This window comes from Andrographis paniculata, unplaced genomic scaffold, assembly GCF_009805555.1.
Source record: "Andrographis paniculata isolate CXL003 unplaced genomic scaffold, ASM980555v1 Contig69END, whole genome shotgun sequence".
Classification (NCBI taxonomy): domain Eukaryota; kingdom Viridiplantae; phylum Streptophyta; class Magnoliopsida; order Lamiales; family Acanthaceae; genus Andrographis; species Andrographis paniculata.
Genome location: NW_026137605.1, coordinates 361,680 through 373,761, shown reverse-complemented (window position 1 = coordinate 373,761; position 12,082 = coordinate 361,680). Strand labels below are relative to the sequence as shown.

The following is a 12,082-nucleotide window of genomic DNA, read 5'->3' as shown; positions in this document are numbered from 1 at the left end:
CTGTGACGAAATTAGTAATATTTAAAAATTTGCGCGACACTTTTCCTTTGGTGTGGAAGGAATATATTAGTATATAAAAAGTAAGTGCATTTGGCTGTAAATTTAAATTTTTTAAAAATAAAAAGTTGAATTTAATAATTGATTTGATGATATATATATATAAATAGATATTTAATATAATATTTTAAATATAAAATAAATTTGTAATAATTGTTTGATTTAATATTTTTTTTAAAAATATATTCCTCCTTCTCATAACAAAATATCTTTTTTAGTAACGGACTATCTACCTAATATTATAAATATCCTTATAATTTAAAATATATTTCATAAATTCCATTACTTTTAATACTTATTTTAATCATTTTTATTTTATTCCCACTGTACCATAATATAATACTAATATTTCTAAAATTAATTTACATTAAAAATAAAATCCATATAAAATTTACATAAAATAATACTTCCTTTTGGGACGAAGTAATAAAAATCCGAAGTAATAAAAATCCATATAAAATTTACATTGAAACGCGACTTTAATTTTACTGCGTATAACACAAAAATATAAAATATACACAATTATTATAATAATTAAAAAAGAAAATGAATTTCTTTAGAAATTTTCTATAGAAAAAAAATTCAATAAAGTTTACTAACAATAATTTATTATAATAATAATATTATTATTTTAAATTTATTATAACTAATTTTTCGATCGGAAAATTTATTATAATTATTGCTGATATGGATGCTAGGGTTTGCAAACGCCCTTAAACTTAAAAATTGCTGGTTGAGGTGATCAGTTCTCAACTTTGGGGTTCCGGTGGTTATTTGTTGTTTCACTTCGTGACCAGCTTGCCAAAGGTATTCTGATTGTTTAATTTCGATGCGAAACTGAATTGTGGTTTGGGAGTTATTTGGCGTGTTTTCGTTAATTTTGTTGCTGCGGTCCCCTGAAAAAAATGCGTATGCGAAATTGAACTGTGGTTTTGTGTTTTTGGTGTTGGGATTGGTGTTTGGTGGCTTCAATGGTTGTGAACAATAAGCATGGGCGTTGTCGAATTCATGGAGGTAGATTTTATTATGTTTACGAGAAGTTTGAGATGGTGATGTTGTTGAACTTCAAATTGAACTTTTATTGATTGAGTTTTGTCAAATTTTATTAATCTCTAGATCTAGTTATTGTCTTCGAATTGAAAATTTAAGGTTATCGGAGGACTGGTTGGTGCCTATTGATTTTGATTAGGTGATGGCACCATTTCTGGGTAATGGACAGTAATCTGTGTGTTGGACTTTGGGGAAAATGTAATTTTCGGCAGAAATAACACACCTGATAATCATATTAGATAACAATTCTATATATCTCACATAAAAATATATCTCACATAAAAAAAAAAAAAAAAAATCTCTTCAAATTATTTTACAAAAACAAATACTCCAGCTATCTTACATAATGTGCTAAATAGGAGTGAACAGAATATTCGAACCTAATTGGTGAACTGTTGAATTGAACGAAACTTAATCGTATTTTAGGTTAATGGAGAAAATTTTGTTCAAATATAAATATGGTATACTCCTTCGTCCAGGACAGTAGGTGTATTAAAATTATAAATAGATAAACTTTTTTATTATAAATAGATTATGTATAAGATAGTCGTCAACAGAAAACTAGCTCAAGACTAGAGGGAATGGTTGATATTTATTTAGTTCGGTTCGATTTTAGTTTTTAATATACTTTTCAGTTAATTGAACCGAACGGAACCAAATTTATTTATATTACAATATTTAATATTTTATACTAATAGTTGTATTACATACATTAAAAATTGTTAAGATTTATATTAATATATTATCAAAATTAAATATAAATACAATTGTAGTTTAGTTTGATTAGGTTTGAAATATTTGTGAATATTTTCGATTAATCTAATTTTTTATTCTCTCCGTAAATACAGTCTTAATTGGGTTGGAGACAAGATTTAAGGAATATTGATATTATATTGGCAGTAGGTAAAAAGTATGGATACAAGACTTTTTTTTCCTTTGTGAGTGTATTAGTGTAAAAAGTAGTGGTAATTGTGTAATAAAAATGAAAAAGTAGGGGTAGTTTTATGGTGATATGGTTATTTATGGCAATAAGACTATTGTTTTAAAACGGACAAAAATAGTAAACAAGACTATTGTATTGGGACGGAGGGAGTATTATTTATTGAATGCATTCGATTCAGTTCAAATTATTTGCTAATGATAAAAATATTTTCACAGTTAATCGAATAATTATGTTTATGGTTTACGATTTTGAATATTTGTTCAGTTTGATTCTAATAACAAATACTATAAATTTACAAATAACCAAACTATATCCACGCTAGTGCTAACTAATCGTTTCGATGCATTTTTTTATTTGCAATGTAAAAAATAAAATTAATTGAAGGAGTTTAACTTTTATATGGGGCTAAGAAGTGAAATGGCTACTCCCTGAGAATAAAAGAAATTGGAGAGCAGAAAATCAAGCTCCATTTTAAATAGTAATTGAAATTGATATGAAATGAGGTGCTGATTTGAGTTTTTGTTTGAATATTATTTTGATGTGATATTTTCTAAGAAATTTTAGTGTATTTTTTATTGAAAACTGTGAATGATGAATGATGTTGATTTTCATTTTGATTTGAAATGGTAAAAGAATAAACTCTGATGTGGAAGTTTTGGAGTTTTAAAAATAGTAAAAAATTGGTATATAATGTGAAATTTTGTGAGAGAAAATATATCTGATGTGATATTTTTGTCAAAATATGTTGTGTAAACAAAATTGAGTTGTTGAAAATTCTTTATTTTATTTTTAAAAAGCAGTATGAAAACAAATTGGCAGAATCTCCATATTTGTTTAACGTGGGTGATATACCATAGGTTCTCTTACTTTTAAGTTTTAAGCATTATTCATCAACAATATATTTTACTTTTCGTAAAAGAAGTATCTCACTGAATGCATGTTATATACCAGATTGTGTGTTTTGGTTCGAAGGAGAATTTTTTTATGTAAGGTATAAAAAATTATGTATGTAATATAAAAATAATGTGTGCATAATATATATAAATATATATATTTGAGGAAATGTGTTGGGGTTTTTTTCACAAAACAAATTTTTTACTAAAATTTCAAAAGTCTTGGCCTTTGAAACTCTGTTCCAGATGGGTATTTTACCGCAACAGCGGCGTGGGGATCCACCTTCTCGCCCTATGTTTTCCCCAGCTGCTTCCGTTGATGACTCCCGTCCAATCCCTGATGTAAACATTCGTCTGGAAAACATAGAAAGCCAAGTTCTAGCACTCCGGGCGGACATGAGGACACTGATTGCAGAGATCCGAGCCCGCCAGCAATCTTCAGTTGCGCAAGGTCCGGGCTATGAGACCGAGGACATCCCAGACCATGCAGGTGGGAGCAACGGTAAGTGACAGCCCTCTCTCAGCGCTCTCTTGATGCACTATGACTTTCCAGTTATCGTTACTACTTACATATTGATTACTGTTCCACCGTATCGATTACAATTGGATAAATCTGCCCTAGCAATTTTCCTTTTCTCGCGATGGGCAGCGGCATGCTGCAAGTATGTTATATATATATATATATATATTTCGGTATTCATCTAGTAGTAACTTTTGTAGTTATCTTATTGTATGGTATTCGTAGTTCTAGTAATTTCATCGAGGTGTGGCTGTTTGTTCTAAACTTGATGATGGTACGAGTCGTATATATTTTCATGAAGGATTTGGATTCGTGGCTGAAAGTAAAAAAAAAAAAAAAAAAAAAATCAGTATTGTACGGAGCTGTCCAAAATCGACTGCCCCCTCCGCCATGCCCGCCTCCTCCTCCACCGAGCTGTCCTCGCCACCACTGCCTCCTCTTCCAAATAAATTTTTATGTCGGGAAACCAAATGTTTTACCATACGTGAGATAAAAGGGTAGTATTTCAAATGGAGAAGGTTACCGTGCTGAATTTGAAAAATCAGCGCCTCTTTGTAATACAAGCATGTGTTGTTGGTTTATAATTATAATGTATGAGAGTGTTGTTGGTTCATAAGTCATGTGCTAGAATTAAATATTATATGTGATGTGTAAAATTATTTGTATTATATTAATCGTATACTGTAGCCGTCGCCATTTTAAATAAAAAATAGTAATGACATATGATATAAGGAGACTTATTTTACAATGCAAGTAGAAAATGTAAAGATAAATAATACATAATGTAAAAACAAATAATACATATGACTAACCGTAGATTGACTCACACAACATATAATATAAAACAATGAATGTAGGAATTAGGATATAGAAATATACATCACATGAATTATATTACTATAATCTTACAAAATATTGATTTAAATACAAATATATTAATAGAGCAGCTTTACAACTATTTCGATTTCAAATTTAGTTGGATTATAAAAGCCCAATTAGATACTGGGCCAGCCCAATAATTTAGAACACACTCAAAAAACATGAGAAAATGAATGGCAATTACGGACAGTGAAGAGAGAGCGGCCGACTTATTACATAAATTTGGAAATAAAATTAATAATTTTGAACTTTCCAATGCGAGATCGCCACGTGAACCAACTATGTATGTATATATGTATGTATATGTGGGTGTGTGTACGAATTTTCTTCTTATAATTGTGGTTTATAGCAAACCCTAGCCACCATCATCTAGTGGCCGTACGGCACCGCCTGGAGCCGCCACCGCCTTGATCGGTGCTTAATTTAGATTGTTCGTTGAGGTGATCGGCTCTAAAATTTGATCGGTATTCTGTTGTCGGCGAGCTTGCGTTGCTGTTTTTATTTATTGTATCGCTTCTTGGTCAACTTGCTAGAGGTATTTTGATTTGTTAATTTTGTTGATGTGGTTCGGTGAAATGTTTATGTGACATTGAATTGTGGTTTGAGAGTAATTCGGTAGTGTTTTCGTTAATTTTGTTGCTGTTGCAAATTTGAATTGTGGTTTGGGAGTGATTCGGCGTTGGAATTGGTGTTTGGTGGCTTCGATGTTGTGAACCCTAAGTTTGGGTGATCGAAGGCGTTGTCGATCAGTGGTAATTCAGCTGTTTGCGGCTGATTGTGTTTTGAGAATTTATTGAAGTGGATTTCATTATGTTTACGTTACTAGGTGAGAATACTAAGTTCTTAGTTTGTTATGATGATGTTGAACATCAATTTGAACTTTAATAGATTGGGTTTAGTCAAATTCTATTGATCTGTATATAGATCTTGTTATTTTGTGGAATTGAGAGCTGGGTGAGGTTGAACTTTAAAGAATTAATGGTTTTTTTACTTCGGGTTTTTGGATTTTTGAGTTGTTTTAGATAAACCATGCGAATTTTGTCTAGTAATGGACTAAGTGGTCGGGATTTGAGTGAAATGTTTAATTTTCGTTATGTTTACTAGAATATTAAGTCCTTGATTGAGATGATGATGTTGAACATCAATTTGAACTGAAATTGATTGAGGTTTTTCCCAATTTTACCGATTTGTCTTGTTATTTTCTGGAATTAAGAGCTGGGTAAGGTTGCACATTGAAGATTGTTGCAAGACTGGTTGGTGCCTATTGATTTTGATTCAGTGATGGCTGGCCAATGGGGTTAGCTTCGCCATTTCTGGGCAATGAACCAAGTGGTTAATTGATAACCGATGTGCTAGAATTTGAGGGATTTATTTGTGGGAAATGTTCAAATGTATAATTTTCAATAGAAATAACTCATCGGAAGGAGGTGTGTTCATAGGAGCAGAGATACATGAAGTTGTAACTAATTGTTTCGATGTTTCTTTTTTTTCCTTAAATGTCATTTTGCAATGTAAAAAGTCAAAAGTAACTTAGGGAGTTTAACTTTATGGAAATAGGAAATGAAATGCAAAACACACTTGAAGATGGCTACACTAGAAAATAAATGAAGTAGGAAATATTTTTTATTATTTTGTTTTACGAGCTATATGAAAAAAAGTTGGCTTGTATTTCCCGATGGCTTGTAGCTCGAATGGTTGAGCCCTCCCTTGACATGCTTGAGGTTAGGGGTTCGATCCCGTCGGGTGCATAAGTGTGCGCGTGCGGGTAAATTAACATTATAAAAAAAAGGTGACCTGTATTTGCCATTTTTGTTTAAGGTGGGTATATTAATTATATAAACTATATTCTCATTTTGCTCGTAATTTATCCGACTATGTGTATATATGGCGCATTCTATTCGATCTTTCTTAATCTGCGCTTATTGTTTGATTGCAGTTTCGGATTCTTTTCTTCCTAAAGCTGTCGAAAGGCAACTCCTTTATTTGTTCCAATCAGTTCATAATCGTATCCGGTTTTTAGTATGCCTAAAGATAGTCGAGAGCGATCTTTGTCCCTCGACAGGGCAAGCCTATCTCCATTTCCTTGCAGATCTACTTCAAGACAGCCTCAACCAAAAAACCCATTAGAGGACGATAAAAATGCCAAACAATGGGAAGATGCTCGATGTCCGGTTTGTATGGAGCATCCCCACAATGCTATTCTACTTATGTGTTCGTCGCACGAGAAAGGGTGCCGTCCCTTCATGTGCGACACAAGCTACCGACACTCGAATTGTTTCGACCAGTTCCGGAAGTCGTTCAAAGCCACATCAGCCGAAATATGGACACCGGAGGACTTATCGAACTTGACAACAATGCCATTACTCTCCACAACAGTCGCTTCGGAAAACCCGGTTCCCAACCCGGAAACAGAACCCGGTCAAGATGGATCGGCATCATCGATTCCCGCAGCTCCGCCCCAGAAGCCTAAACTAGTTTGCCCTTTATGCAGAGGCAACGTCAACGGCTGGACTGTAGTTGAGTCTGCCCGTGGCTTCATGAACGCAAAACCGAGAACCTGCGCGAGCGAGACGTGCGATTTCAACGGGACGTACACAGAGCTGCGGAAGCACGCTCGATCGATACATCCTCTTGTGAGGCCAACGGATACCGATCCCGAACGACAGCGAAACTGGCGGAGATTAGAGAGGCAGAGAGACCTCGGAGATTTACTTAGCACACTACAATCGTCGATCGGAGAAGAAAGGACCGACGGAAGCACATTGACTCTCGAGGAAGGCGGTTGGTTGACCGTTTTTTTACTAGTTCGATTTATTCAGCCCGGAAATTCGTCTTCTAGTAGATCTAGAAGCACCCGAGCCCGAGCTCAAGTTGCTCTCCGTAGGTACCCGAGAAGACTTTGGGGCGAAACGTACGATAATGTGGAGCAGCGATACTCGAGAGACGACGAAGGAAGTGAATCTTTGGATAATGGGGTTCGGGTTCACCGACGCAATGTGCGGAGGCGTTTGAATAATACCGAAAACCAAAACCAAAATCAGAACCAGAACCAAAACGATAACCAAGAACGGTAGGGAAGATCCAAAAGAGCTATTTGGATCAAGAGGTTGTTTGAATTGTATTGCTTTATGTTGTGACTTGTGTTGATGATGATTATAATATGAGATGATTGATATATGTTTTTACTTATTATTGCCTCTTGATCATCAAATGCCTAATAATGGTTTTTGAGTGAATTCAAGTTAGATTATTTGGGTTTTTAGTTTGTCTTGTGTAGGAAGGAATGCTTTGGATTTGATATGTGCCCTTTTGTGTAAATAAATGATCTTGTGTTTGTTATAAAATACAGTTATGTTATTTATTGAAAGAAATTAATAGTAATTAATTTTTAGTGCAGTGCAGTGCAGTGCTCTTGCATGAATACTTGAGAGAGATGTGAAATAATATGCTTTTGACAGAATGTACATACATTTTGATGATTTAAAAAGAGGTTTTAAGGTAGGATGTAGACCAGACCTTTCGAGTTGAGGGATGTTATGTGAGAAATTCTTATAGATAGATCTCAACAATAACAATTGTATGTATATTCCCTATAGCCTTTGTTGTACTACACTAGATTAAACAACTCGATGAGAGAGTAAGTCTGTCAACGAGCGGAGGAACTCACACTTAGTGTTTTCCAAAATATTATCGGTTAATAAATAGCAAAAAATTAGATTATCGTCAAAATGGTACCATTTAGGAGCAATCGCCCTGTCGAAGACTCTGCAGTAGATCCAGATATCCCAACTCTTCTGGATTTATATACCTGCAGCCATTCGCATAATCAGATTATGCAAGATACAAGTAATGCATCGAGAAAATGCCATTTTGACTGGCGCATGCTGTCGATCCAGAGACAATACAATTGGATGGAAACAAATATGTCGTACCCATGGCGAAACAAAAAATCAATAATGACTAAACCGCAATTTGGCTTGAAGAAATCTGTGTTCCTTATGATATCTGCAACTTGGGTTACAGGGATTAACTTAAAGCTTTCCACCTCTCCATCTGCCATAAATGAAGAATACCAGATAAGAGAGAGTTTTCGTTTATTTCAGAACTACAAAGTTTTAACAGGTTTACCCTCATTAAAGGGAATGAAGTCCTCGGGAAGCTTAAGATCATAGCAAAAGAGAACATCCCTCTTGAATCTATGCCCATCAATGTCCGAGTACGATATGGCTCCAGCTGCTGTGGCTCTAAGATAATGCATTTAAATCATTAAGTGGTGTATTGAAAAAGGATCTAATAGTACGGAGTTTTAGGTGAGAAAATTACTTGCTGGAAATTGATCTCGGAATCCCAGCTTCTTCTTCACATTCTTTCACAAGATTTTCCCCACAAGGGATCCCACGCGGCTGCACTAAAAATATGTAATTAAAAACTTCACATTTTTATATAGAGACAATAGAATATAGTAACCTATTTTCTAAAGAAAAATCAATGGGTGATTTCTAATTTCTTATGAGCAAAGTTACCAAACGGGAAAGTGAATCCAAATGATGAATCGGAGGATAGATAGAAATTGACCTCAAATAGTATCAAATGCTTACTTCCTTCGCCTACCGAGCACACATTGAAATTATATCTATATTATAGGAAGTTTAATATGTACCTGGCCTCCAGCAACCAAATGATCGAGCTTCCCAGGATAAGTTTGCTTTTCTTTACTTCGTTTCCCAACCCACAGATATTTAATGCCATCTTTTTCAACATAGCCATTCATGTGAACTCCATAAGCCTGTTTTGGCAAGATATTGGACAGTGTTATACTGTTATATATATATATATATGTATATATCATAGTTTTTTAAACTATAACTGAGATCCACAGAAGCATTCAGTGCAAGCTTATTGTCAAATATAAAACAGCAAACAATGGTGCATTTAACAAGGCCAAATCAAGCAATTCTCGACTAGATGCAAATGGTAAATGAAGTAAGAGATTAAATGAAGGCTTTGAATTAACCGGAAGGAGAGGAGAAATTTTTGAATAATGAACATTGTAACTGATTGGATATTCATGTTTAATACTCCCTCAGTCCACGATATATATGTTCATTTGAACTAGAAACAAATTTTAATGGATAAGAGACGATCATCGCACTTAGTTCTTAACCAAGAGCATGAGTGAAATGGACACCATGCTAAGATGAAGGAAACAATATCGATGAAAAGAGCCTTGAACTGTTGCACAATGAGCCTTACGCCCTTGCCCCAAACAACAAAAGATCGAGGTTATCAGAAAGAGCATATGCATAAATTGACATCATGCTGTGATGAACTCCACAATACGCATAAAACAAAGAGCACGCAAATTAAATTGTGTGGACACCAGACAGCTTAGAAAAGGCAACAAATAAACTAAAAAATGCAATGCCCACCTTTATTCCAAAATATGGAGCTGCTGCACGTTCGAGGGAGAAAATTTCAGGTTTCCCAAAAGAAGACATAACAGGATAGAGCTGCAGATAGAAATCATAGAAATTAAGAGAGTAATATGATTTATACATGTCTTCAGAAATACTGAAAACAGCCAAAGTTTCTTAGGGCAAAATTTGTAGGAGAATACTGAGTGGTAAGCTAAAAAGAGACCTCATTTCGAATTCCAGGAATAAGTTCTTCACCCCAGGATTTGATTATGTTTCCAATAGCTTCTGTCCTGTCCTCAGGGGCCTTTAGCGCAGGATGCAATGTTAGGTAGCATCCAAAATTGGTTCCGTAAGAATTGTCTTTTGGAAATATGAATACATCATTATATCTTCTCAGATGATGAGCAAATCTTTAATATAATATCAAAGAAAACACTACGGTCAGTTCCTCCTAACAAAGAATTAAGTGGTTGTTTCAGCTAGAAGACAAAATCAGTTGTCCAAGACTTGGTATCTGCTCGAAAAACATGAAAAATCACATACTATTTGCCAGAAAAACATTTTCGCTAAAGCTTTTATGTGCCATGGAGACTTTGTGAAACCTGAGATATGGAGTTACTGATTATGTTGTTTGGACGGTGTACAAATATTCCACTGCTATGTCCATATTTGCTATATGTTATCATTTAGTCTTCACATTTCACATGTAGAAAATATGGTCTGAGATTATTTCTAGGAATTATCTATCAAATCCCATTAACAATTATTCAAGGGCCATCATAGAACTTCAAAATATAAATGTGATTAGGGAAGATGGAAAAAACAAATCTTATCTTCCCTAATCACTCTTATTAAACATGACCCTAAAAATAGTACTTACAGTTATCCCTTAAATGTAGGCTATATAATGAATCAGTCATATGACCATGCTACTTTAAATCTTGATTTGAAGCAGTTCAGAAAATAACAATGAAGCACAAGTTTGAACTCAAAAGAGAAAATTTCACTAGAAACTAACATGTCTCAATAAGCTCAATCCCAAAGCAGCAAAATTAAGGTGAAAAAGGGAAGAAAATGATTGCACAAATCAGAATTACCCGTTGTGAACATAGCCCACAATCCGTCCTTCAATCACGAAAGGTATGAACTCACATACCATATCCTGAAACAAAAATCCATCCATAATTAGAACATCCAACAGGCCACAGAAACAGGAGAATTTTTTGAACATTGACAATTACAGAGTTGCGATTGCAGATCGACACTTTCTCGAAAAATCCTCTGAGGTCAGACGAGCGATGCGTCCGAGCTCCGGAGACGCAAAGCACGTCGTCCCAAGTGAACTCGGTGGTGCGTATAGTATGGGACGACGAGGCAGCATAACGGCGGGCAGCGGAATAAGAGAAACCGAGCCTCCTGGTCGGAATCGAGTAAGGAATGGAAGCGAGGAGCAGAGAAGCGCGGGGCAGACAGCAATGGCTTCCCATTGAATCGTCCTCGTCCTCGCCGCCCTCAATCCCGTCCGATTCCAACACAAGAAAATTATATTTTTAATTTTGTAGTGTTTGGTAGACTCGTTTATCGACAAAAACACATACTCCTATTTTTTTATTTACCAAAATATTTTAATATTAAATTCAAATAAAAACTTTCGAATATTGAGATGTAAATTTAAATTTGTTTTACATATTAAATTATTTAAATTTGAATAAAATAACTTTAAAAAAATATGAAAAAAATTAAATGGAATGGCACAAGTTGAATAATTTTGTAATTTTGAAGCAGTGACGAAACTATGGATTATTGTTAGTGGCGACTGCCATTTATTTTTTTTCAAAATATATATATTTTTTAAAAATACATTATACAATTAAAAGTTACTAAATATCTAATTTTTCAGATTCATGAGTTTATAAATAAATATACTTGAACAATTAAGCTAAATAATTATAATGATATCTTTTTTCTTAAATCAATAGGGATGATTAGTTATGCAAAATCTTATATCAATTACTCACTAATTTTAACCTATAATCCAAAAAATTAATTATATATATATAATAAAAATAAATTAAATAGTTAAGGAAGACCAATATCAGCTAGCTAAGATCATCTCTAACCGATGAGGTTTTCCTCTATTTTTGCAGGGTGGCGGGAAAAAATTGCTCCAACCCACCATGTAGTTTTGCAGAATTCACCAGACCCAGCGGAATACTGTAGCACCCGCTGTCATTGTGTATTTTTTTTTTAATACAATTATCTATTTATTTATATATAAAGAAAATATTTTTTAATCCTGAAAAATAGAGGGTATGATTGAAGA

General features: G+C 34.1%; 2 protein-coding genes across 4 annotated transcripts; one reads left to right on the top strand and one right to left on the bottom strand.

Moving 5' to 3' along the window:
• The first annotated feature begins 4,639 nt into the window (after nucleotides 1-4,639).
• Nucleotides 4,640-7,531, top strand: LOC127264046 (uncharacterized). 3 transcript variants are annotated; one of them, XM_051293389.1, is made up of 3 exons: nucleotides 4,670-4,877; nucleotides 5,556-6,160; nucleotides 6,279-7,531. In XM_051293389.1, the coding sequence occupies exon 3, from the start codon at nucleotides 6,364-6,366 to the stop codon at nucleotides 7,414-7,416; it is 1,053 nt and encodes a 350-aa protein (XP_051149346.1). In that variant the 5' UTR covers nucleotides 4,670-4,877; nucleotides 5,556-6,160; nucleotides 6,279-6,363; the 3' UTR covers nucleotides 7,417-7,531. The 3 variants fall into 3 exon arrangements, with proteins under 3 accessions (XP_051149347.1, XP_051149346.1, XP_051149345.1); XM_051293390.1 differs by lacking the exon at nucleotides 5,556-6,160 and having other exon boundaries at nucleotides 4,640-4,782; XM_051293388.1 differs by lacking the exon at nucleotides 5,556-6,160.
• A 300-nt stretch (nucleotides 7,532-7,831) lies between these two features.
• On the bottom strand, nucleotides 7,832-11,328 carry LOC127264045 (nudix hydrolase 20, chloroplastic-like). The gene is made up of 9 exons (XM_051293387.1): nucleotides 11,001-11,328; nucleotides 10,857-10,921; nucleotides 9,983-10,169; nucleotides 9,772-9,852; nucleotides 9,003-9,128; nucleotides 8,666-8,745; nucleotides 8,471-8,586; nucleotides 8,275-8,395; nucleotides 7,832-8,150 (listed from the first exon to the last, which is right to left on the bottom strand). The coding sequence occupies exons 1-9, from the start codon at nucleotides 11,244-11,246 to the stop codon at nucleotides 8,081-8,083; spliced, it is 1,092 nt and encodes a 363-aa protein (XP_051149344.1). The 5' UTR covers nucleotides 11,247-11,328; the 3' UTR covers nucleotides 7,832-8,080.
• Nucleotides 11,329-12,082: the final 754 nt, after the last annotated feature.